General features: G+C 54.7%; 3 protein-coding genes and 1 long non-coding RNA gene across 6 annotated transcripts in view; 3 read left to right on the forward strand and 1 right to left on the reverse strand.

The window, feature by feature from the left end:
* DOCK3 (dedicator of cytokinesis 3) overlaps positions 1 to 13138 on the forward strand; it is a 385395-nt gene extending 372257 nt beyond the window's left edge. The window contains exons 50-54 of one of the 3 annotated variants that reach the window (XM_036869659.1): positions 4516 to 4634; positions 5822 to 5909; positions 9779 to 9901; positions 10434 to 10516; positions 11354 to 13138. In XM_036869659.1, coding sequence (XP_036725554.1) covers positions 4516 to 4634; positions 5822 to 5909; positions 9779 to 9901; positions 10434 to 10516; positions 11354 to 11863 — 923 coding nt within the window. In that variant the 3' untranslated portion in view covers positions 11864 to 13138. The remainder of the gene's footprint in view (positions 1 to 4515; positions 4635 to 5821; positions 5910 to 9778; positions 9902 to 10433; positions 10517 to 11353) is intronic. The other 2 variants (XM_036869660.1, XM_036869661.1) reach the window with 2 other exon arrangements.
* A 91-nt stretch (positions 13139 to 13229) lies between these two features.
* On the reverse strand, positions 13230 to 15231 carry LOC118904020. The gene is made up of 2 exons (XR_005021918.1): positions 14981 to 15231; positions 13230 to 13424 (listed from the first exon to the last, which is right to left on the reverse strand). It is a non-coding gene; the product is annotated as an uncharacterized LOC118904020 (long non-coding RNA).
* A 146-nt stretch (positions 15232 to 15377) lies between these two features.
* On the forward strand, positions 15378 to 19091 carry MANF (mesencephalic astrocyte derived neurotrophic factor). The gene is given in 6 exon segments (XM_036870687.1): positions 15378 to 15415; positions 15417 to 15512; positions 15514 to 15605; positions 16334 to 16461; positions 17254 to 17395; positions 18627 to 19091. Coding segments are annotated over 6 exon segments (681 nt in total). The 3' UTR covers positions 18812 to 19091.
* A 2226-nt stretch (positions 19092 to 21317) lies between these two features.
* RBM15B (RNA binding motif protein 15B) lies at positions 21318 to 24478 on the forward strand. Its single transcript, XM_036870441.1, has one exon. The coding sequence runs from the start codon at positions 21440 to 21442 to the stop codon at positions 24119 to 24121; it is 2682 nt and encodes an 893-aa protein (XP_036726336.1). The 5' UTR covers positions 21318 to 21439; the 3' UTR covers positions 24122 to 24478.
* The last annotated feature ends 1440 nt before the right edge of the window (positions 24479 to 25918 follow it).

Genomic DNA, 25918 nt, shown 5'->3' on the forward strand with positions numbered 1-25918 from the left:
ACAGAAATAGCACAAATGTATGACATAGAGGGTCACTGAGGGGAAAAAAAACCCTTTTCTTTCATAGCACACAAACCTGAAAGGCCCACAGTAGCAGTGATGGAGAGAGAGATGCAGTGGCCAACTGGGAAAAGCCTCAGCAGACAGCAGAAGGGGGGTAAGGCTGCAACAGGCACAGTTACAGACTTTCACCTGAAGCATCCAGCCCAACCCCTCATTCCCTGTGGAGGAAACAGGTCCAGTGAGAGGGGCTTAAGGCCATCCAACCAGTTTGTGGCCAAGTTGATTTTGGAGTTTGAGTCTTTACACTTGCCAGCCCTCAGTCTGATGCCCATTCCACTTCCATGATATCCTCCCTAACATGGACCAAGGCACTCAAAAAAGGGGAGCCAGCATTTGGAAGCAGGTATTTCTAGTGTTAAAGAAGAAAAATGATCCAACAAATGGGTGCATGTTGAAGATTTGTCAGTATGTGAGGGCTGCAAACATAGAGAAGCAACAGTGATTTGTGTTATAAAGAAGGTACATCAAAAGATGGTTTGGGGAATAAAAAGGAAGGAAACCCTGAGAAGTCAGCCATGACTTCTGTAGTGGAGGTTAGCATTTGCAGTGTCTTAAGGTAATGCTCCTGAATAGAGCTGCAGAAACAGATTTTGTAATCTAATCTGTTGTGTGGGTTTTTTCCTAACCTGAACACTCTCTAAGATATACTCAGCCATATCTAAGTCTTTAGCTGGGTATTCTTGCTGAAGTCAGATCTCTGAACCATGATTATTGATAAAAACAGAGGCAGCAAAGGATGGACATTTTAACTCACTTCCACTCTGACATTGCTCAGACACTTCCTCTAGGCAGTGCCTGGTACTCGGTGCCCTGAAGAGGACAAAGACGCCATCAGGGACCTCACAGGCTTTCTGGTACCACGTTTGTCCTTCCAGCTAACCATATACTAATCTATTCCCTCATCAAGCTTTTACGAGTGCTCAGTGAGAAGTCTGCGTTGCTCTTACACCATCAGAGTTGAATAGAGAGAAGTTATGTTCTCCCTGTTTGGAAGTGATCCCTTTTTATTTCAAAAGGCTTGGTTATCAATTGCTGCATAATAAACCACCCACCAAAACTTAGTGGCTTAAAACCACAATTTATTATCATCTTGCGTGATTCTGTGGGTTAACAGGGCTCACTGAGCAATTCTCAGTTGCAGTCTCTCATGAGCTTGCAGTCAGATGTCACCGGGGGCTGGAATCATCTCAAGACTCAACTAGGCTGGACATCCAAGATGGCTCGCTCACGTGGCTGGCAGGTGATAATACCTGTCAGCTGGGAGCTCAGCTGGGGCTGTCAACCTGAGTCCCTACGTATGACCTCTCTCTGTAGCTTGAGCTTCTCACAGCATGCAAACGATTTTCCCCAGAGCAAGCATTCCAAGACACCCAGTCAAAAGCTGCAAGACTTCTTATTACCCAGCTTTGGAAGTCCCAGAACATCCCTTTTGCCACATTCTGTTGGTTAATCAAGTCACTAAGGCCAACCCAAATACCAGGGTGTGGAATAAGACTGCACCTCATGATGTGAGGAGTGGCATGTGTTTTGGGAGGGAAGACATTGATGGTCGCCATCTCTGGAGGTAAGCTATCATGATGGTCAAACTCTAGAATATCATATAGTGAAAGGCTGATAGGAGCTCCCTCCCTTTCTGGAGTAGATATGAAGTATAAAAGTGAACAAAATGGTTAAACAGAACGGGGCCCAAAGCTGGGAATCATGATAAGAGCAGAGGCTATTAAGAAAGAGCAGGAAGTCACTTCTAGGCTACAGCATCCATGCAATCCATGTGTAGGCCCATCTGGAGGAAACCATGGGCCCAACATGTGTCAGGCCCACATGTGAGAGAAGATACAGACTGTGACCTGGTGTCATAGAGGAAGACTGATATTTTTAGATGAATGTGATAGGTGAAGTAGTAGATGCACTGGGGTCACCGAAGAAACAGAGCGGCCCACTCTGGGGTTTATGTCTGATGTTACGGATGAGGGGAAGGCTTTCATGGAGAGTGTTCTGGAGAGTCCTTTGCATTGGAGTCACTTTCCCCACTCCCAGGAGTGGTCATGTCACCAATAGCCTTCCTTGCCGTGCCCATTGACACTCTGCTGTGGTTCTGGTTGCTTTGGAAACCTTCAAGTTGAATGGCCTGCAAGGCATAGTCTAAACTCTTGTACATCAGCAGCGCCCCCTGGTGGTCAAAAGGCTGAGTGGGGCTAGGAAACATGGAGATTTTGATTGATCCTCCTTGAATAACTCAGTCATGCTGGGACTTAGCCCCCCTGGGGTTTACCAAACTACAACTGAAGTAGTTCAAAAGTCCTGTGACACAAAAGCCCTTGTGGTGTTTAAATGTTTTCATGAAAAGTAGCCATCACTCTCTCCTACCATGGTATTGGCTGCCCAGGGAAGACAACTGGGAAGGAAGGAAGATGATAGAGTTAGAAAATCTAGTGGTAGCACAGAGCACCCTTTTGTTTTCGCACCAGAGAGGCCTCCATAACATGGATACAAATCCTCAGCATAGCCCTTGGGGCTTGCAGGCTGCTGTCCCGCCATCCTAGCCCTGCAACATGTATCAGGATATTGAGTGCGCAGATCTGGGGTTGGCCTGGTGAGCCAGACTGTGAGCTCCGTGAGGTGAGGGACCATGGCCAAGCTAAGCAAGGCGGTACACCATGTTCCAACCACATGCCTGGTGCGGGATAGGTATTAGATATGAGTTTGATGTAACTGAGTTGGTATAAAGGGGCTGTGTCTCTGTGCACGCCAAGTTGGGGGTACCCCTGTCCAGAGATGTGGCCAGCAGGACCCAGGGAGTATTCAGAGTTTCTTGCTGGAAAGGCACTATAGAAACCAGTGGGATTAGGAGCCCTTTTCCTTTTTCTTTACACAGCCGTCTTTTTGAGGTTGCCTCAGAGCATAAGTTCTAAAAGAAAATATTGATGTAAGTAAAAAAAAATCACCAAATAGTAGCAATTCAGGCCAAGTTTTTCAAAAAAGCATACTTTACTCATTCCCTTATCAATGAAGGATATTTTTATAACTAGGTCTTAGAGCCAGCCCTGAGGTTCTGTAAACAGTATCGCTCAGACCAGCTGTGGAAGAAGTTTACTTAAATAATAATTGCCTTACTTGTTTTTAATATACTGACTTTTTCAACATATTTAAGCCTCATCTTCTTGGACTAAAACGAGTACAAGAGGCATTTCTCAAGAACGCCTGGCTGCAGAAGACCTTTTTTAGTTGTACCCTGACAGTGCCTGGACGGCACACTCACAGGAAGGCCCAGAGACCCTGGTTTTCAGGGACACACAGCCTCCTGAGCTGCAGGTTGACCTCTCAGATGGAGCCTCACTAAGAAAACACCACAGAGAGGGGTTTCAACCACTTGAACCAGCCAGAGGCTGCCGAGCTGCCAGTGGGCAAGTAGGGGGCACTGGGGTCCAGGTGACCCTCCCACGAAGGGTCCAGAAGACCCCACTAATTTGACATGGACATGCTGGTGTTTGGCACAATGAGTGATACACGTTTGGAGGGCCTTCTAAATTATATCTTCCCAAGGGAAGCCTGCAAGTTTATTCTCACTACTTCTGTGGAAGGTCCCCTTGAGGACCATTGGTTGACAGGTTCCTGGGCCCATAGCTGTGGCCTGCATCAATGGGGACTAAGCCACACCACATCTGGCCTCCATAACAGCCCCTCAGGCCAGAGGAGGTCTCACAAGAGAAGGGCATGAACCAAGTCAACTCAAGAGCCTGGGTTAAAGACCCACAAGTCCCAAACTAGCTCCATGACTCCCGAGTTCACTGAAGGGCAAGTCTTAGAAACCCTGGAGAGCCCCCTGTGTGCAGGGCCCTGGGCCCCCAGCCAGTGTGGCTGGGTCTGCAGTAGGATGGCCAGGAAGGCAGAGGCCAGGCACTGGAGGCTTGGAATCTGGGAAAAGGTGGTAGGGAGCCAGCTGGGAACGGGGCCAGTGGTGTCTGGAGAAGGTAAGTGTGTAGAAACAGTGTGTCAAGTAAGAACTGTGCTGCTGTGTTATCTGAGTGTGTCTGTTTCTGTGTGATGGCTCCATTGCAAGCTGGCCTGGGCCCATGCCTGGGCCCCCTGAGAGAGCTCAGCATCCAGGCCACACCCATCTCCCAAGAGTGCTGGATGCAGAGGGCCCCTAGGGCCCCAGCTCCAGTCCCCAGCTCTCCTCATGATCTGCCTCTGAGCATGGTGAGGGCGCTGTCGGCGAGTCTGCATTGCCCCAGGCTGTAGTATGTGTGCCTTGGCTGGGATGCCAGGTGCAGCCCCCGCCACCATCTAACCACCAGGCTCTGCTTCATTCCTCCTGTGCTTGCTGAGTTCATCCTCACCCCAACTGCAAGGGGACACCCATCCTGGTTCCTTGGCCCCAAGGATGCCTGCCCTCTGGGCCCTCCATCTGTGGCTTGTCATCTGTGCGTGATTGTTCTCACTTGGTTACAGGCTCTCCCTCTCTGCCAGATAAGTACCGCCATGCCCGGGAAATGATGTTGCTGCTGCCCACACACCGGGATCGCCCAAGCAGTGCCATGTATCCAGCAGCCATCCTGGAGAACGGACAGGTAATGGAGCCAGCCTACTGACTGCCCTTTGCTGCAAGTGTGTTGGCCTGGGCTTCCCTCGTTGCACTTGCTAGGCTTTCTGCATTGTCCTTCGTGCCTCCCTCATTCTGCCATAAGACCCTCAGAAGGCTGCTGGGCTCCTAGATGGGAACTGCAGTGAATGTGCGGACCAGCAGTCCAGATGGAATACAGCTGTGGGTAGAGTGGTGGCAGGGTTGGAACCACCATTGTTTGTGTGGCTCTCTATCCTTCTGGCCAGCCTCCTGGACTCCATCTATAAACAGTCTGGCAGAGAAAATTGGTTCTTTTCTGTCCCAAGAAGGCAGTGGTGGACGTGGGTCTAGAAAATGACCTTCTTCCCTGTGTGTGTGAAGGACATCCTCACTGGGGCAAACTCTGCCTCTTTCATCCATCCATCCATCCATCCATCCACCCACCTGAAGCCCCTCTCTACCCGCTGGGACTACTCTCCACACCATTTGCACAGCTCTCCAAATATCCTATATGGGGCCCTTGAACAAGAAGCTGCAGGGATTAGCTCCTTCCCCTCCTGTCCAGTCTGCCCTGCCCTTCTGTCAGGGTCCATGAAAGTCACCTCCAAACAACTGTTACCTAGTCCCAGAGTGCCAGGACTTCCCAGCAGTACCTCCCTGTGCCTGGTCAGCCCTGCCAGGTGGAAGGAGCAGGTCTGCCTGGCCGCTGCCCATCAGAACAGTAGGTCCTGTCTGTGACTTTGGGCTTGAGTGCTTCCCTTTCCCTGCCCTCAGTGCTCACATGGGCCTGTGCCTGTGGGGCATCTCCAGGAGACTAAACCTGCCAGTGCTCAGGGGTGAAAGGGGTCCCTAAATCCTTTCTACCAGTGGGTCTCCTTGGCAGGACAGAAGGATACAGTTAGATACCCTCGGGTGCCTGTGTCCTTTTTCTTGGCCATGTACAGGACAACCTGGAGCCCAGGCAGACACTGGAGGGTGGACCCTCAAACACTGCACATGGCAGGACTCAGAGCCAGATAGCATGGATAGTTCTCCAGCTGGCCTGATGTTCTCAACACATCTCAAGCATGAGCTGTACCACTGCTTTGATTTTTCCATCTGATCCTGGAATATCCTGGCTCCTGTGGCCCACAACACTGCCCCCAAGGTGTAACTGGTTGTTTTCACTCTTTGATGTTTTTCTCCTTCCCTCAGCTGCCAAACTTCCAGCGGGCCCTGTTCCAGCAAGTGGTTGGAGCCTGCAAACCCTGCAGTGATCCCAATCTGTCTGTGGCTGAAAAAGGTATAATTCCCCTTCCCAGGTGGCCTTCTCCCATGTTTATCCCCATCCTGAGCGTCTGACTTTTGTCCCTAAGCACCAGCTGGCCAAGGCTGAGCCACACTCTAATACCCAGGCCAGTCTATCTGTCCAGAGTCCTGACCAGTTCCTGTGTTCACTATTTAACCCACGTCTGGCTTGATGCTAAGGTTTGGATCCTGTTTGTTTGTATCTCTCCCTCCCCAGGGCCCACCCTCTGAGAAGCCCCAGCTGCCACCTGCCCTGAGCCCACCTTTATGAAAACTTGGGCTGCCGTATGCAAACGGTGGGCAGCCACTCCCCGGGGCTCCTCCCAACCAGCCCCAGAATTCAGCAGGCCCTGTGGCCCCTTTGGTCCCTCTCAACTTGGGCCCACGGGGACCTCTCCTTGTTGCTCAGAACAGGCCTATGGCCAAGTCTGCCCCCAAGAATAATGGGAAGGACAGGCCATGGCAAAGTGAGTTTCCCAGAGACAGTCCTGTCCAAGGGACTTCAGTCCTGCTAGAGCCGCTCTGGCCTGCAGCTACTGTGAGTCCATTTTTTACACATTGCAAGTCCAACAACTATACCATGAGACTAGGCAATAATTAGAACAGAGGCTGTTTATAGATAGTGGAGTTTTACCCTGTGTTCTGCTTCAGCAAGCTGAAGGAAGAACCAGACTTGAACCCATATGACCCCAGCCCAAACACGGAGACCTGAGTTCATTTAACATAGAACAACACCTGTGTGGGGACTATGCTAAGCCTACCTGCCACACAGAACCGTACCCATGTCAGCCCGCTCCCTGTAGGTTCCCCTCCCCTCTCCTCCATCTGGTGGAGTTTAGGGCACACTTAGTCCCCAGCAATACAACCTGCTGTCCCATCAGAACATGTCCCTCCAAAGCTGTTGTCATGTCATCATTGCACCTCTTCACCAAGTACTGTCTGCTGTTCCCACTGTCATTGTTCCTCCCTTGCTCATCATGGAGGATATGCCTCTCTGTCCTCTTTAAGGAGACCACGCACTGGGTCCATGACCTCAGTGCCTGGTAGGCATCAGCACCGGGTACTCAACCACAAAGGGCATGGAGATTCTGGCTGAAGATGCCTTCCTAGCCTCAAGGTTGCACATCCCCAAAACATGCGGCTTACCTGGACCCCTGCACCTGTGCCCCAAAACAGAGTGCCCTTTTGGCCTTGAGGGCCAGAATCCACAGTGGCTTCTCTTTACCTGAGTTGTGGAGCAATCTCAGATCTAGCCAAGAGCACAGATGGGCTCAGAGCTCAAGTGGGTGCTGGTGGCCAGACCAGGACCTTAATGCCAACCGGACCCAGAAGAGCTTCAGGCTTCAGACCAAGCTGCAGCAAGAAGCTGGATATGCCCACCACCCCCCAGGTGTGGGAAGGAAAGAGGGTTGTCTCAGAACAAAGGCTGAGCCCAGAGCAAGCCCATTTAAGCCACAAAGCCAGTGCTCAGTGGGTAGCAAACTAGACATTTGCCTAGGGGGAACACATAGGCCAGAGTAATAACTCCCTAAGTCTCTACCTGGATCCTCCAGGGCAGGAACTGTGCATACTTGTCACCATTCTCTTGTCATCGGGATCTTGAGTCCCATGAGAACTCCACTTCTCACTTACATGTGTCTCTCTTTGCCAGGCAGTGACTCCCAGACCAGGCAGGCCTGCCCTTGAGGCTGTGGGCTGTGCACAGGGGACCTCAGGCCAGTGGTGGCCCGTCACAGAGAGAGAGAGAAATGGCCAGGACACAGTGGGGATTGCCCCTCTTCTCCTAGGATAGGTCGGTGCATCTTAGATTTTCCACTAACCCCAACGCACTTGTGCTATATGGCACAAGTTCACTGGTCTCAATGGTCACCAACAGCAGGCTACAGGGTGAGCTTGATGATTTCTGGTTCACACGGAAGGGCTCAGGCAGGTACCCTTTGTACACCATTGCAGCCTTGCCAGCTTTCTTCCCCCATAGCGTTCCTACCTGCAAGATCCTCTGGGCCCTTGTGGGTAAACTTTTGCAGTCCCACAGTTCTTCTGGGGTCTAGATGTGCACATGAGATCTTGGGCTGTCAGAGCCCCTTTGGGGAAGCTGCCCAGACCCACCTCCAGGCTTCTTATTCCGTGAGGTTTGGTGGCTTTTTATGGAGATGGAACTTCTCCTTTTCGGGAGAGGGAGGCTCAGTGCTGAGGACCAGGAAGCTCATGCTGCATCTTGAGGAAAGCCTACATGAGAATAGGCCTGTCCTGTTCTTAGGGTGGCTCAGGCTCTCTGAGGAGGCCTTCTGGTGGAATCCACCTGGTGTTCACCAGAGTCAGAATTCTTTCCTCCTTTCAGTGGACAGCTGAGTATCTGTCTACCCAATCACTGCCACGCCCTCCCTTCTGCCACCAGCCATCAGCCATCCCATGAGACTGAGCCACGCTCCTCAGAACTGAAGCTGTTGAGGTCGTTGAGTTCTACCCTGTGTTCTGCTGCAAGCCCACAGCAGTTCTGGACCAGTGAAGAGGACTAGGGTGGACATGACCCATCACCTTATCCCTGGACCACATGGGGCCCAGCCCCTCCTGGCCACATCCTCCTCAACGGCTAAGCTCCAGCTCCTTCCCTCCCAGAGCCTCTCAGGTCCCATTAGGCCCTGGTGTTCCCCACTCAGGACCTGGAGTGGGAAGAACCCAAACCCCAGCCTCGTCAGGCTCACTTTAGCTATGACTGCCTCAGAACAAAGCCAGTGGGTAGGCCGCTTCTCTCTCTCTAGGAGAGCCCAAAAGGGAATTGGTGCCTGTCTGGCTTTGTAAGAGAAAGGGCATATTTCTTGTCAGTGTTATTTGTTCTCCAGGAGGAGTTGGCCAGTAGCATTCACATGCCCCCCTTCTGCTCCTCGGACCCCAAGGTCCAGCCATTCCTCCTCTCCTCTCCCCTCCTACAAAGTCACGCACCCCAGCTGTGACTGAAGGGCCAGTATTCTGGCACTGGACTTCTTCCTTACCATAGGTGGACACCCTGTGTTTCTCTTTGTCCAGGGCCCACTCTACCCTGCATCCATAGCATGTGGGTGCCAGGAACTGGGCCTCTCTACATGCCCCAAAGCACCCATGGGCTCCACAGCCCTCCCTCCTCTCTGGAAGCAGTGGTCCCTGCTGGACCTGGGCCATGACTCACGGGCTTTAGACTCTCCTCCAGCAGACACAGTGAATACCAGTCCTTACCTAGAAAACCCCTGTGCATCCCAAGCCCGGCCAGTGGGCACAGAAGCAGCAGGGATGGGCAAAGCTTGTACGTACCACAGGCTCTTTGTGGGGCCAGCTTGGGGGCAACTCCTGCCCACTCCCTGGCCGTGCACCAGCTGTGGATGGAGGCAGTCTCTGCTGCCCGCCCATCCTGCTCCCTGCTTTTCCCATTGGGCCAGGGCTATGGGAGAGCCCTGAATCCTGACCTTGGTAAGACTCTCCATAGGTGCGCGCTCGCACTCTCTCTCTTTTTTTGCAGTCCCATCAGCCTGTTTGACTCTCCTCTTCTCACCTCTTCTGTTCTCTCTTCTCCTCCTGGCAAGTCCTGGAGGCTGCAGATGCTCACTCCTTGCTGCACTTTCTCTCCGCTTACCGTATCCTGAGTATTCTTCAGACATCAGTTCACTCTGTTGCCGTCCTCTTAAGTGGCTTCTGTCCTGACCACGGTCCCCTGTGGGCCACAGTGTCTTGCTTGGCCAGTGTTTTGTGTCTTAGGAGCTGGCGTGCCACTCCCACGTGTGCTGAGTACATAGTATGCACCTGCAGAAGCCATAGGCTGTAGGACAGGCTTCTCTCAGAGGGTGGCTCAAGAAGTAACCTCCCTTCATGCCATCTGTTTTCACCCTTCAGCGGTGCCAGCAGCCCCCAGCAGCTGGAGCCTGGATAGCGGAGCCCGAGAGGCCCAGCCCTTCCTGTCTGCCCACACGGGGTGCATCCTGGCCCCCCCAGTGCCTCCCCGAAGCCTGCTGCATGGTAAGAAGACCTCCAGCGGGTCCCCCAGATAGTCCCCAGTCTCAGATTCTACTCACAGGCAAGGGCAACAGCCCTCCAGGCTGAGAAGATGGGCCGACTCAGCCAAGGAAAAAACATCCCCACTGCAGGAAGGATCCTGCTGGGCTTGGGGGTCAGTGAGGTTTCCAAGCACAGCAGGTGAGCTCAGTGAGGCCTTTCCAACCGTGGAGGCTGAAGACATCAGAACTGACCATGCCACGCATGACACTCACCAGCCTGTCATCGCCAAGCAGTGGGCTGAGAGCTGCCACTGTCTGCGGTCTGTTGTTCCATGGGCTCTGATGCACTCGACCTTCTTGACCTCCTGTGTGGCATGGGTGTCTTTACTCCAGCAGCTTGTTTTGGAGAACTTCAGTGAAAAGAGAGGTTTTCCAGTGGCCTTCAATGCTGAGGGGTTGCAGGAGACTCACATCTGTCCAGTTGGCCCTGCAAGATATGCTGACTTGCAGCGCAAGAAGGCCCAGCTGAGGCTCTGGTTCTGTTTCCTTTGCAGGTCATTACTCCCTACACTTTGACGCCTTCCACCACCCCCTGGGTGACACCCCCCCGGCCCTCCCAGCCCGGACCCTGCGCAAGGTAATGCACTAAGGTGACACCCCCACCAGGATGTGAGAGGAGTCATCTCAGCTGCTAGAATTACCCCTGAGACACCTGAGGTCTACCTCTCCTGCTTCTGTCCCTGAGAGCCCAGCCTGGCAGAAGCTCAGGGTGGCCAGAGCCACACTTGGGATGCAGATGACCAGTGTGTCCTGCAACAAATGTGATGGGGGCAGGGAAGTCAGAGGGTCCTGGAGACGGCAACACATGGTACCCAGAGTATGTGAGCAACGAGCAGTGAGAAGCCAGGGGGTTCCCTTCCAACACCCAACTTATCAACACACCACAGTTCAAGACGTAAAGAAACATTCCTGTGGTGGATCATAGAGCACTTTAAACTGGAGTCCACTCAAAGCAAGACGCATCAGATACCAGACCTTTACGAAAAACTCGTTAACTTTTCTGCAAATTGGAAAAGACTGTCACAGATTTTGGCAGCAGAATGCACTCATCTGGTCCATGGCCCACTAGCGTTCTTTCTACCCTCACCAACTGGCCTGATGACCCAGCCCTTCTGTCTGTACCCCAGAGCCACAGCCAGCAGCCTGGGACATGGCTTCAGGGGGCACAACTGCCCAGCAGCCAAGACAGGGCCACTTTTTAGCCACAGAAATGCAGGTGATTCTGGGGCTCCACTGGCTTGTTGGGGGCAGGGAAGAGCTAGGGGGTGACTGATGATGAAACAAGAAACATGCTGTTGATGAGGATTATTTTAAAGTTCATTAATAAGCAGACTCTTGGTCTTCTCTTCCCATGGTGGGCCAGCCAGCCTGTTTAGAAAGAGGGATTCTAACATTTCTACCTTTTCTTTTGTAGTCTCCTCTCCACCCTATCCCAGCCTCCCCCACAAGCCCCCAGTCGGGCCTGGATGGCAGCAACTCTACGCTGTCTGGCAGTGCCAGCAGCGGTGTGTCTTCCCTAAGCGAGAGTAACTTTGGGCACTCCTCGGAGGCCCCTCCTCGAACCGACACCATGGACTCCGTGCCGAGCCAGGCCTGGAATGCTGACGAAGATCTTGAGCCGCCCTACCTCCCCGTCCACTACAGCCTCTCTGAGTCCACTGTCCTGGACTCCATCAAGGCCCAGCCGTGCCGAAGCCACTCAGCCCCGGGATGTGTCATCCCTCAGGACCCCATGGACCCACCTGCGCTGCCACCCAAGCCCTACCACCCCCGCCTGCCGGCCCTGGAGCACGACGAGGGTATGCTGCTGCGCGAGGAGGCTGAGAGGCCTCGGGGCCTGCATCGCAAGGCCTCGCTGCCTCCTGGGAGCACCAAGGAAGAGCAGGCTCGCATGGCCTGGGAGCACAGCCGAGGGGAACAATGAGGGCCAGGGAGGCAGCTGGGACACCACCCTCAGTGAGCAGCTTGCCCCACCACTCCAGGTCTGAAAAGCAAGTCTCCCCGCAGGGAGCCAGAGAGGCCCGGCACTCAGGAGAGGACCACCCCGAGTCTACATTTCTACTGCCGTGAACTCGTGTGTTGCCATGTACAGAGGCCACAGCAGCATGAAGGGTTGTGGCTTCTCTTTTTATTTCATTTTCTACATTCCATTTCTATGGGTTTTCCTTTTTCCTTTGTGGAGTAGATGCTTTCTTCCTCCTGCAGTTCCAGACCACGTGGAGCTATATGGAGATATTGCACAGACAGAATCGATTGCTTTGCAGGGCCCCAGGGGGTAGGAGCCCAGGCCCTCCCTCCAGGGAGGAGATGCACAGAAGAATGGAAATTGCGCTAGGGACCTCTTCCTTTGCTGTGTGGACAGAAGAGCTCACGGTTGTATTCAGGGATTGCAAGGACCACGTGGACTACGTCACCGGTGGACAAGGGGGCTACAAGCCATTTTGCACAAATGTCTGCCCACCTGCTCCCTCTTCCATCCAGGAGTGTGCAACTGAGAGGCTGGCTAGACCAAACTGCCAGCTCAGGCATGTCACCTGGCCTAACTGCATGCCCAGGGCATACTGCCAGGCTTCCATGGGCCAGCCCTGCCTCCTACTCTACCTTGGATTTTTCCCTCCATCGTTTTTATTTCTGACCCTTTGCCCCTCTCCACTCTTAATACACCCCATGCCCTGCAGGAGCCCCCTTGGTGCATGGATCTGCAGTGGTTATCTCCTACCCTCTGGAGTTTGAGTGGGGGTGTAGCGCCAGAGGGACTACCCTCTCCACCTTCCTCTCCAGGGCCCGGGCAGCCACGTGTTGAAAAACAAGCTGATACAGGAGTGAGGCTGGGGTGTGGCAGGGGCCGGAAATCCTCTAAACTTTCAGAAGTGGCCAGAGTGCCTATCATCAGCTCCTGAATCAGGGATTTTCAGCACTACCTCCAAGCAGTGGGGTTGGCTGCCCAGCCAGGCTTCTAAGGCCGGAGGACTCGTGGTCAGGTTCAGCAAGCTCCTGGGTAAAAAGGGTGGGAGGGAGCTTCTCCTCTTAGAAGCAGAGAGCCACGCAGGTTGAATTATCCTCTCCCAGTAGCCAAGTGCAGGGCCTCAGCTCCAGGCCCGTGGGGACCACCACTCAGGGTTCAGGGCGGGCAGGAGGGCAGTTTCTCCAGCCTCCCCAGTCTGTTGGGCAGAAGGCAGTGGTGTCTTTATAGGAAACTCTTTCAGGTCAGGGCACCGATTTTCCTCTTGGTTTATTATTTGGGGGAATAGGGTGGGGTGGTAATAATATTTTACCAGGGTGCTTCTAAGTTACTTTTAAAAAGTCTACGAAACATTTATTTGCTTGCATTCACAACTTGATGGTCCCAAGGCTGCCTTCTCCTTGTTGAGCAGGTGTGTTCTCCCCTAGTTCCACTTCTGCTGGCCCATCTGACCTCCATGGTTAGGGTGTTTTTCATTTGTAAACAAATGCCAGGTTGTTTAATAGGAATGCCAGCAAGTAACCTATGAGGAAAGATGGGGGGCCGCATTAGCTTCAGGGCGTCTGGGAGTGTTTATCACCGTTGTGGGTCCTTTCTGATACTTCGAGGGCGACTCCAAGCAGAGTGGGTCAGTCCTGGCAGGCCTGGACCATCTGGTGTTCACAAGTGTGACCATCGGAGACTAGCTTTGGATTTCTTAGGTAGGAGGGCATATTTAGGTTTTAGGGCACTTCTGAACCTCAATCCCTGGACAAGGCAGTCCTCACATAAGAACATCTACCTTCTCCACCTGGTGGCATGGGAGGGTAGAGAGTGGAATGTGGGTTCATTTGGCCTTGCCTTATACAGGGTGAGCCCGGTTTGTTTTCCCTCTCCCTCTCCATTTTCCCTAATTCGATGAAAAGGACATAATCCAAATTCCTTTCATTGGAGAATCAGCCAGTCTGAAGGTAAGTAGGAGGCAAGAGATGAGAATCCTCTGAAAAGATTGTGAAATACTGATTTTCATTCTTTCAAGCTTATTTGTAAATATCTATTTGAATGCTGTGTATTTGTACAGGAATTTGAGCAAAAAATGTATAGAGTGTGATGTCCAATTGGTATTCAGCCCTATAAATGTGTTTTTAACCTCTGGCATTCTGTGCTTATTTAAAATAAGAAAACTTCTAACCATTTCTTTTGTGTATTTATGTTTAAAATAAGAAGTGACTTAAAAATGGTCTTACCTGTACCAGAAAGCAAAGTTAAAGAAAAAAAAAATTTGTACTGGTGTCCCAAAACGTATTTTACTGTATATATTGTGGTAGCATGTTCTAAATCCAACAAGTAATGTGAATTTTAAATGTAAATATCTGCCACTTTATTTCCCCCCTTTCCCCACTCCTTTGACTGCTGTGATGTGAATTAAAGATGAATACCTGATACTGACCCACTGAATTCACTGAATTGGGAGCAGCGCAAGTGCCCCTCTCCAACCCTTGTCGCTGGGCTCCAAGCCCTTTTAGCTCCATAGAAATCTCCTTTCTGCCCTGAGCGCAGAGCCAACCTTTCCCACGTCCTGCCTTCAAAGACAGGGAGCCAAGCCCTGCCTGCCCTGGAAATGAGGGCAGCCAAGGGCTCTGAGCGCTCAGTGGGAAGCAGCAGGCGGCGTGCCAGCCACCTCGGCCAGGCTTCCGAGGCTTGTGAGGAAAGGGGGGCACCTCTTCCCAGCGTGCGGGACAAGCCTCCGAACCCCCGACCTCCCCACTCTGAGGCGGGATGCTTCTGATCCCAAAGCCACGCAACCAACCCTGGCCCGGGTGCCTCTCTGAGCTCTGGGAAGGCAGCCCGGAGGAGAGCCCTTCCTACGGGCGCCCCTCCAGCCCAGAGTCTGTCCACCCCGGCCCGGGTACCCCTGACGGCCCGCGCGAGGCGGGCTCCGGCTACCCGGGGCTCAAGCGGGTGGGCGCCTGAGCTGCTGGGGCAATTCGGACGTGGTCCGCCGGCCTCGCAGGCGCCAGAGCCTCCGCAGGGGCTCCCCAAAGTCTGGTCCTCCCGCGTACGTGATCCTTTAAAAAAAGGTAAAAGGAAAAAAACCACCTCTTCGGAGCCTCGCCTGCCGCCGCCCGCCGTCCCTGCCTTGTTGGGTTGCGGCTGGCCCCAGAGCCCCTGACCTGCGCCACGATTCGGGGCCTGGGCGGGGAGGTCCGTGGGTTTTTCGGGCCGACTTGGGGCCCAGAACGGGGTACGCAGGCCAACCCTACTTCAGCTTGCAGCGCTCCGCCTCAGCCACTGCCGGGGCGCCTCAGCCACTGCCGGGGCACCTACCCAAGATGGCGGCCGAACCGCTTCCGCCGCCTTCACGGCCGCTTCCTGCCGGCCGCCCTGGTTCAATCAGCGGCCGACAACTGTCTAGGGCCGAGGGCGGGCGACGCCACCAGCCAATGGGGAAGGGCAGCGTGGAGCCGCCCGTCTGGGCTCCGAGGCGCGTGGACCAATGGGGACATGGCGTGTGGGAGGGCGCGGAGGGCACCCGCCAATGGGGAGCCACGGCGCGCGGCCTGGACCTGGAGGAAGCGCTGCTCTGCGGGCGCGGTTTAGTCGGGCGGCGGCGGCGGCGGCGGCGGCGGGTAGAGGAGGATGTGGGCCACGCATGGGCTGGCGGTGGCGCTGGCTCTGAGCGTGCTGCCGGGCAGCCGGGCGCTGCGGCCGGGTGACTGCGAAGGTGCTGCGGGGTTGGGGGTCCGTGCGCTGTGGCCCGCCTGGCGGCGGCGCCGCCAAACCTAACCAAACCACTGAGCGGCCCAGTGGCAGGGGCTGATACGGGCGGGGGCGGCGGGGGCGGCCGGCCCCAGCGGGGTCCGCCAGAGGAGCGGCCGACGCCGGGCCTAGAAAACATTTCCTGGGCCTACAAAACATTGGTCCGAGGAGAAGAAGTTGGGACTAGATCGTGCAGAAAACTTGGCCTGAAATTGGGATAACGCTGGAGTTTTGGTCCTTTCCCATCACTGGGCAGAGGCTCCCGGCAGCGGCCCTGGCCGGGGTGGGGAGTCCTGAGGGCCGGCCGTGGGCACCGCGCCTTGTCTGATGGGGTTGCGAAGCCGCACCTCGGAGTTCGGTGTTGTATTTGGAAATGAGCAGCATTTGGATCGCTTTTTTCTTCGGCCTCCAGTTTGTCCATTTATGAGGTCACAGTGAGTCCATCTCAAGGACACGTGTTCAGTCTCGGCTTAAACTTTATGGAAAAAGCAGGGAGGAGCCGTTTGTGGGTCATTGGGTGATGCTCGATCCCCGTATGCCCCGGGTGAACCAGGGGACCCAGCAACCCGGAGCGCGGTTCTGTCTACCTGTGGGCACCTGAAAAAATCGGTGATGGAAAAACTCACCTTTCTCCGTGTCTCCTATTAAAATTGCTGACGGTTGCTGAGCATCTCCCTTCCCTCTCTTTTCCAGTTTGTATTTCTTATCTGGGAAGATTTTACCAGGACCTCAAAGACAGAGGTGTCACATTCTCACCAGCCTCTATTGAAAAAGAACTTATAAAGTTCTGCCGTGAAGCAAGAGGCAAAGAGAATCGGTTGGTGAGTAGCTGTCTGATCCTCCCCAAGCTGGCCCTGGCCAGTGTTTAACCCTCTGCTTCACAGGCCTCTCAGTAAAAGGCCCTGCCCACTTGTCTATTCAGGAGGCCAGATGTTCTGTTAGTTAACTAATGTGGGACTGAAGGGCTTTCTGTGTTCTGCAGTTGTGATGTTACCCTCTTAGTACTGATTAAGCACCTACTGTGTGCTGGGCACTGGAAATATCAGGGGAGAGCAATGACAGGCAAATGATGCAGTGGGACGGGTGTCATGCAGAAAATGGACCAGGATGGAATGAGTGGGTGCTGATTTAGACAGTAGTCAAGAATTCTTCTGAGAAAGGGTCATCATTGTGAAGGGGGAAGAGCATCCCAGGCAGAGGGAATAGCCAGTGTGAATGCCCAGAGGCCAGAGCAATCTTGGCATGTGTGAGGGCAATAGAAGATTACAAAGTGTGCCCAGGATAGGCCAAGGCTGAATTGAGGACAAGAGCCCTAATGAAACGATGGCTTTTGTAGCTTTAACTTCCCTGGCAGTCTCTGGTTTGTCTGTCTTTCTGTTTAAAGGTTTGAACCGTGGTGACTTTTAAATTCATCTGGTGGCTGTTTGCTCTGGGACCAAGCGTGTATTAAGAGCCTTGGGTTTACACTGACTGAATCTGACTGCCAATACAGGCGGGGCATGGGAAAATGAGAACCTGGCAGAGAAAGAAGATGTTTTCAGATGTCAATATGCTTTGGAGGAGACAGCTCTCAAGTGGCACCTTCTGAAGGCCATTGTCCTTTCTTGCTGCAGTGCTACTACATTGGGGCCACAGATGATGCAGCCACCAAGATCATCAACGAGGTGTCGAAGCCCCTGGCCCACCACATCCCTGTGGAGAAGATCTGTGAGAAGCTCAAGAAGAAGGACAGCCAGATCTGTGAGCTAAAATACGGTGAGTGTGGCCTTATTTAACCGACACCGAACACCCTCTTTGCTCAGGCATTAATGAAGTTTACTTTCTAGCTGGGGAAGGCACGTGATAAACTAGAGCCTTCACGAGTGAGTTACACAGCATGGTTGGTGGTGTTAAATGGTGGGGGGTGGGGGGCGGCGCAGTGCACAGACTCACCTTGCATCATGGTGGGTGGAGGTCAGAATAGGCCTCATCGAGGAGGTGACATTTCAGCAAACTTTGAAGGAGGTGGGGGATTAGCCAAGGGCATAACTAATGGAGGAGCATTTCAGGCAGAGGAAACAGGCAGTGCAAAGGCAGCCAGTGGCATGACAGATGGGTGGGCAGGTCACAGAGGGCCTTGCAAGTTGGTGAAGATTTGGCTTTTAGTCTGAGGGAGGATGAGAATGTTGGTTTTTGGCCAGAGAAGGGATGTAGTCTGACTTGCCTTTAACAGGCTTGTCCTGACTGCAAGCCCTGAAGGCCCAGCGATCTTTATTATTTTGAAAAGAATGGCTGTGTCCCAACAAGAAGGCCCAAGATTATGGGCGCACAGCATCTCTTGCTGAATAAGTCTCTGGTGGGAAAAACAGTTCAGGTCTTCAGAAGGAGTCAGGGCCAGGAATCATTGTCCTCTTCTGTAAAATTTAAACAGCACCAACATATTTTATTGTGAATTGAGTGTCCAAGGGCTGTGTTCGCCCACTTGTGTCAAGGATAACTGGTCTTCTGAGAGTGATCCTGGTTCAGTCCTGATGACTCAGGGTCTCTCTGTGGGCACAAGTGGTCATGGAAGAGTAAGCTCCTAACTCAAGGGCCCGACCAGGGTCTGTGTTGGGCAATTGAGGCTAGGGGATCTATCTGCTCTGTCACCCTGGAGCTCTTATTCTACAGTGGTGTGGGCTGCACTGTGACTATTTAAGAGGCACTTGGAGTGGGGAGCCACATTCCTCCTATAAGGTTCCTCCTGTAAGGACCACATGGCCTCCATCCCTGTCCCTGGTGACACTGCATGTCTGTGGTGGACATTGCCAGCATGAGACCCACCTTCCTGGTGAAGGGGCCTGGGCTAGTTCCCCCTCTTGGGGGCAGTGGGCACTGACACACCTGCATGTGTCTCTCTCCCTGCAGTCAGTAGGGCTGCTTGTTTTAAGGGATGGTTTGGATGTGCGGGACTATTGGGGTCTGCTGTTCCTCCCACCCAGCTGGTTATTCTCCCTGCTCTCTCCAGACAAGCAGATCGACCTGAGCACAGTGGACCTGAAGAAGCTTCGAGTTAAAGAGCTAAAGAAGATCCTGGACGACTGGGGAGAGACGTGCAAAGGCTGTGCAGAAAAGTCTGACTACATCCGGAAGATTAATGAACTGATGCCTAAATACGCCCCCAAGGCAGCCAGTTCACGGACTGATTTGTAGTCTACCCGATGCCTGCTGCACCTGAGGGGAAAAACACTTCGTCTGTGTCTGTCCCAAACAGCCTTTTTGTAATTTATTTTTTAGGCAGGCTCCTGACAAAGTCAGGCTTGAAGCCTGGAGCTTTCCTGATGATGCTGGGTCCACAGCGCCCCCTTGGGGGGGATTCACTTTGTTCTGTTGCCGATTTACTCTAGGACTTCAAAGTATGTCTGAGATTTTTTTATTAAAGGAAGAAAATTTCTAGCTGTCCTTGAAGAATTAAAGTGAATACTGAAATTGGGTTTTACCCGTAATGAAGATTTCACCGGTTTATGCTTTCCAGTTTATAAAGTTTTCAGGTATATTCACATTTGTCCCCCGACCACCAGTCAGTGCTGGAGATGCCAGGGGGACTGAGGCACGTGGGGTTGTGCAGGACCGGAGGGTCTCTCAAGGAGAATGTTGGGCTTGATAACCCCAGCCCACAGGGACTGTCTTACCCATATGAGAGGGGCTGACATGGGACTTGGCTGTGAGCAGGACTGAGGTTTAGTGCACTTTTCTGTGACGATGACTTCAATAACTGCATATGTTCAGTACTGTCACATTTCTAAAGATGCTGATGGCCTGGCTACCTCCACCAATCACTGTCCAGATCAGGCCATCTACTTGCTCATCTGAGTTTGTGATCTAGTGTCAGTCCTAAGTCTCTGGTGCCTAATTGGGATTTTGCAAGACTGGCAGGAGTTGGTTTGTACAAAGAGCCGATGAGAGGCTGCCTTTTGCCTTTGTTTACCCAAGATAAGCCAAACAGTTGAGGTCCCGAGAGCATGGCCCTGGAGTCTGGTTTTTTAGTTGCTCTCTTTGGGGTTGGTGCTTGGGAAACCCAGTTACCAGCATGAACTGTGACTCAGTGGAGACACCTGTGCTCCTCATGCCCGCAGAGACCACCTGAAGGGAAGGACTAAGAAGCAGTGCTTTCCAAGGAATTGCTCTGACTTTGGGTCACATCATTTGTGCAGTCCCTAAATTCAGTTTGCCTACGTAAAGTGCCCTCTCAGCTTGCTGTGGGGTCCACTAATGCCTGGCAGGAGCAGGCCCAGGCCCACATTTTTCACCTCTACAGCACCATGTCTGAGAGGAAAGTGAGGTCGAGTCTCTTGGCCAAGTGTTCCCTGTTTGGAGGAATTAGATGGGCTGTTAAGATCTGACAAGCAAAAAAAAAAAGATCTGACAAGCACAAAGTATCCTGAGCCCCCCTGAATGGTGCTGAGACAATCCATGGCTGGAGCCAGAAGTCTTAGGAGATGGAGCTGTTTCAGCCTAGCATCCTAGGTCTCTGTTCCTGTGGCCTTTGTGTCCTCCAGGCCACAGTGAGCAGGGAAAACAGCCCAACTACTACCACCCTAGAGCTGATCCCCAAGATTATCTGTGAAAGGAGGCGTGGAATGTTAACAGGTGTTTCTTCTAAGACTTTCCTCTTGCACCTGCCTTCGCTGTTGCAGGAGCTCCTCCCACAGCGTTCTGGCCATGGGAGGAGGAGGGAAGAGCTGTGGTCCGCTCTTACCCACTCAACGGTTTCTGTGGCTGAAGTTGGGTCAGGTTCTGCGAAGCCTCCAGCAACTCCATGGAGAATGAAAGCTTCCCCAAGGGGCTTGGCACCTGGGCAGGATTCCCCCTCACCTCACCACCATGGAGGTGGACAGAAGGGCACTGGCCAGGGAGAGGTAAGCGTGGCAAACTGGGTGACCGCCGGGTTTGGCGTTCTCTTCGCCCTTGGCTCCATGGCCCTGCCCTTACAGCCCTCTGTGTGCTCGAATGCCCAGAGCAGAGGGTGGGGCCCTGTGGCACCAAGGAGCCTATTCCCACTCTGGAGACCGCAGGTTTGTTTCGGATTTCTGTGCTCAGGGCCCAGACAGGTCGCGCCTTCTGCATGCATAGGCATAGTCCTCATAGCCTTTCAGGGCGGGGCGGGGGTTGGGGGCGCTGTTGCAGTGAACCTGGAACGCAGGGATGCTCGAGATATGGGGCGTGGGTCCTAGGGAGCGGCGTGTTTTCGGGTCCTTGGGGTTGTCCATGCTGGACCCCAGTCAGGAGATGCCGTGGCAGGGCACGGGGTCCACCCGAGCCTAGTCCTGGAGTTGGGAATACCACGTAAGAAGCCGCTGGGTCAAGGCCTGGGACCCCCGCGCCTACAGAGGCCTGCCACAGCCGCTTGCCATCAGCGCGGGCCCCGGAGCCAGGAGCCAGAGGCCTACGTCCCGCAGCCACCTGGGCTGGCTCTTTCGAGGTCTCCAATCTCCGTGGAGCCCCGAGCCTCGTCCACGCCGGCCGCGCAGTGGCGCCAGAGCTCACGGCCTGGCTGCGCTCGCCCGCTTGCCCCGGGGTCACGTGGAATGGGGGGGGCGCAACCCGATGACGCACGCCGGCGCAGCTCTCGCCCCGCCCACCACGGGGTCACGTGGCACGGCCGGCGCAGCTTGATAACGCGACGCCCAGGCCCTGGGCGCAGCTCCCGCCCCGCCCCTCCGCCGCGCCGAGTCCTTTTGTCCAAGATGGCGGCGCCGGGGGCGCTGCCTCTTCGGCCGCCGCCGCCGCCGCCGCTGTGAGGGGCCTGCGGGCCGCCCGCCCGCCCGCCGCGCCGGCGCCATGAAGAGGCAGAGCGAGCGAGACTCGAGCCCGAGCGGGCGCGGCTCGTCATCGTCGGCCAAGCGGCCGCGGGAGCGCGAACGGGAGGCGGAGGCGGGCGGGCGGCGGGCGGCGCACAAGGCCTCGGGCGGCGCCAAGCACCCCGTTCCAACGCGGGCCCGCGACAAACCCCGCGGTAGCGGGGGCGGCGGCGGTGGACATCGCGACGGCCGCGGCGCCGGGGACGCGAATCACCGTGCGAGCAGCGGCCGATCCTCAGGCTCGGGCGCCGGCGGCGGGGGACGCGGTGCCAAGGCCTCGGGGGACCCGGGCGCTTCGGGCGCTTCGCCCCGCGCGTCTCCACTACCGCCACCTCCGCCGCCGCCCGGGGCCGAGCCCGCGGGTCCCGGCTCATCAGCAGCCGCACCCGAATACAAGACGCTGCTCATCAGCAGCCTGAGTCCCGCGCTGCCCGCCGAGCACCTCGAAGACCGGCTCTTCCACCAGTTCAAGCGCTTCGGCGAGATTAGTCTGCGCCTGTCGCACACGCCTGAGCTGGGCCGCGTGGCCTACGTGAACTTCCGGCACCCCCAGGACGCGCGCGAGGCCCGCCAGCACGCCCTGGCCCGCCAGCTGCTGCTCTACGATCGTCCGCTCAAGGTGGAGCCCGTGTACCTGCGCGGTGGCGGCGGCGGCGGGAGCAGCCGGCGAAGCAGCAGCAGCAGCGCGGCCGCCTCCACGCCGCCCCCGGGGCCACCCGCGCCCGCCGATCCGCTCGGCTACCTCCCGCTGCACGGCGGCTACCAGTACAAGCAGCGTTCGCTGTCCCCGGTTGCCGCCCCGCCACTGCGGGAGCCCCGCGCCCGCCACGCCGCTGCAGCCTTTGCCCTGGATGCTGCCGCCGCCGCTGCCGCCGTAGGACTATCCCGGGAGCGGGCCCTGGACTACTATGGGCTGTACGACGACCGCGGGCGACCCTATGGCTACCCGGCGGTGTGCGAGGAGGACCTGATGCCTGAGGACGACCAACGGGCCACGCGCAACCTCTTCATCGGGAACCTGGACCACAGCGTGTCAGAGGTGGAGCTGCGACGGGCTTTCGAGAAGTACGGCATCATTGAGGAGGTGGTCATCAAGAGACCCGCCCGTGGTCAGGGCGGTGCGTATGCCTTCCTCAAATTCCAGAACCTGGACATGGCCCACAGGGCTAAGGTGGCCATGTCGGGTCGGGTGATTGGCCGCAACCCCATTAAGATAGGATATGGCAAGGCCAACCCCACTACTCGCCTCTGGGTGGGTGGCCTGGGACCTAACACCTCACTGGCGGCTCTGGCCCGGGAGTTTGACCGCTTTGGGAGCATTCGGACCATTGATCATGTCAAAGGAGATAGCTTTGCCTACATCCAGTACGAAAGCTTGGACGCAGCCCAGGCCGCCTGTGCTAAGATGAGGGGCTTTCCCTTGGGAGGTCCAGACCGCAGGCTGCGGGTGGATTTTGCCAAAGCAGAGGAGACTCGGTATCCCCAGCAGTACCAGCCCTCCCCCCTCCCTGTGCATTACGAGCTGCTCCCAGATGGATATACCAGGCACCGAAACCTGGATGCCGACCTGCGGGTGAGGGATAGGACCCCCCCACACCTCCTGTACTCAGACCGAGACCGGACCTTTTTGGAAGGGGACTGGACCAGCCCCAGTAAAAGCTCTGACCGCCGAAACAGCCTCGAGGGCTACAGCCGCTCAGTGCGCAGCCGGAGTGGTGAGCGCTGGGGAGGAGATGGGGACCGGGGCCTGCCCAAGCCCTGGGAGGACAGGCGGAAGCGCCGGAGCCTTTCCAGTGATCGTGGGAGGACAACCCACTCCCCTTATGAGGAACGGAGCAGGACCAAGGGTGCTGGGCAGCTTGTGGACCGAGGCTCTGACCGCACCCCTGAGCGCAGTCGCAAGGAAAACCATTCCAGTGAAGGGACCAAGGAATCGAGCAGCAACTCCCTCAGCAACAGCAGACACGGTGCTGAGGAGCGGAGCCACCACCACCATCACGAGGCTCCAGACTCTTCCCACGGGAAGAAGACACGGGAGAGCGAGCGCAATCATCGGACCACTGAGGCTGAGCCCAAGCCTCTTGAAGAGCCAAAACACGAGACCAAAAAGCTCAAGAATCTTTCAGAGTATGCCCAGACACTGCAGCTAGGTTGGAATGGGCTTCTAGTGTTGAAAAATAGCTGCTTCCCGACATCTATGCACATCCTAGAGGGGGACCTAGGGGTTATCAGCAGTCTCCTCAAAGACCACACTTCTGGGAGTAAGCTGACCCAGCTGAAGATTGCCCAGCGCCTTCGACTGGACCAGCCCAAGCTCGATGAGGTCACACGACGCATCAAGCAGGGGAGTCCCAATGGCTACGCAGTGCTCCTAGCCACACAGGCGACCCCCAGTGGGCCTGGCACTGAGGGGATGCCCACGGTGGAGCCAGGCCTACAGAGGCGGCTTCTCAGGAACCTGGTCTCCTACTTGAAACAGAAGCAGGCTGCAGGGGTGATCAGCCTGCCAGTGGGTGGGTCCAAGGGCAGAGACAGCACGGGCATGCTCTATGCCTTCCCTCCCTGCGACTTTTCACAGCAGTACCTCCAGTCAGCACTGAGGACATTGGGCAAGCTAGAGGAAGAACACATGGTGATAGTTATAGTAAGAGACACAGCCTAGCCTGAACCTGTCTTTTCCACAAAAGCAGTTATTTTAAGGTCTGACCCCACCCCCCCCCCCCAACTCCCCCCCCCCCCAACTCCAAAACGTACCCCCTTGGTTTGAATTCTCTGCTGCGTTGTTTCGGTTCATTTGGTAGGGGACCAAAGTCCTGTCCCCCACCAAAACTATAAATTCTTAGGTTTTGGGGTTTTGGTTTTTTTTTTTTTACAGTGATGAGAAAAATGAGAAGGGACTCCTGTCATGTTGGTTTCTAGTGTATGAGATACTGTCTGCTGTGTTCTGTATTTTTTTATTTTTTTGACTAACTGTATGGAAAGTTGTCAGTAAAGCCTTTGTCAGAGGATGGATTTTTAATCCTGTTCAGAGTCCTGGTTTAATTAAGTTTTTTTTCTCAAAGGATGGAAGACTTCCCTGCTGTATGCACACAAATGCCCTACGTCATCTTTCCACCACTGGCATATCTCACAGTCCTCCTGCATTGGTGGCTCTCAGCCCCTCAGCTCTTTGGGCTGAATCAGGACTTTACTCACATTTGTTTTTTATGTTGGCTAAGAGCAGGTGGGTTTCATTTTGGACCCTGCCATGCCAGCTTGAGCAGAGCCCATACACAGGAAGTGGTTGAGCCTAAGTCTGGCCAGCAGCTGTGGTAGTTTTTTGTTTTCTTGCCCTAAACAATGTGTGTGTCCATCAGTTTGAGCTGTAGCTGTTGAACAAAGCACCTAGTCTTCAGGCCTTTTTGAAAGCACGTAGACCTTAGCAGTTGTGTGGTCTTGTAGTCATGGGAGGAGCAGTGCAATATTGGGGTCTTGGTACCATGGATCCATGAGGCCTCCTTCTCTTGTTCAGCCTCCCTTCTAGCCTTAATGCAGCAGCCCAGGGATACCCAGTTGGAGACAGCTGCCTCGGACTCCAAGGGACAGTGGAGGCCAAATGCTGGAATGGAGAGTGGGAGGCAGCTTTCCTTGGTTAATTCTTGAAACTTTCCCGTCCCGGTGTATGTGAATTCTGGCTTTTCCTTTGATTGTTCGGGGCTGATGTGTCAATGGAGTGGGCCTCTGCCCAGTCACTAGAGCTTTGTGAGGGACACTGAATCCCTGGCCTGAAGAGTTTTTGAGGTAGTACAGTGGGTTAGGAAGATGCTCTTGTTAACTGACATAACTTTCCCAGGTACAAGTAGGCACTTATGCCTAGGTCTCTTGCCCTGATATTGCAGAGGTGGGGACCACTGGGAGAGAGGTGCTTCTGTGGGGAAATGTCACAGTTGCCGAGGTGTTGGGCAGTGCTAGAGCTCACAGCCATTCAAGCTGAGCTGGGGAGGAATGTGGAGGGATCAAGCTGGGAGGGAAAGATGGCTTGAAAGGAGTCTAAGTTCTGTGGCCACACATCTCTACTAAGACAGTATGGCCAGCATTGGCAGATGAAGCCAGCAGTGTTAGGGACCAGGGAGGGAAATCAGTCACACAGCAGTTGTCACCACAGAGCACAGCCCAAACACTTTTTCAGAATGTTTGTGGCAGTTTAGATGTTTCAAAAGGATCATTGTCAAGGCTGAGGGAGAACAGAAGCTCCAGTAAGGGAAATGAGCCCCCAAATGACCAGGAACTCCGGATTCTGTTGACCGTGCTGTCCTCTCTCTAGGTCTGGTCCACTACCCTGGCTGGCACGAGGCAGCGCAGGTGACAGCTGGGATGTGTTGAGAGAGACAGTTCGTGAGATGGAGGCGGGGGCTCAGTGCGGACCTCATGGACAATACATGCCTCTCCACAAGGACAGTGAAAGAGGTGACTTTTTGAG

This window comes from Balaenoptera musculus, chromosome 11, assembly GCF_009873245.2.
Source record: "Balaenoptera musculus isolate JJ_BM4_2016_0621 chromosome 11, mBalMus1.pri.v3, whole genome shotgun sequence".
NCBI lineage: Eukaryota > Metazoa > Chordata > Mammalia > Artiodactyla > Balaenopteridae > Balaenoptera > Balaenoptera musculus.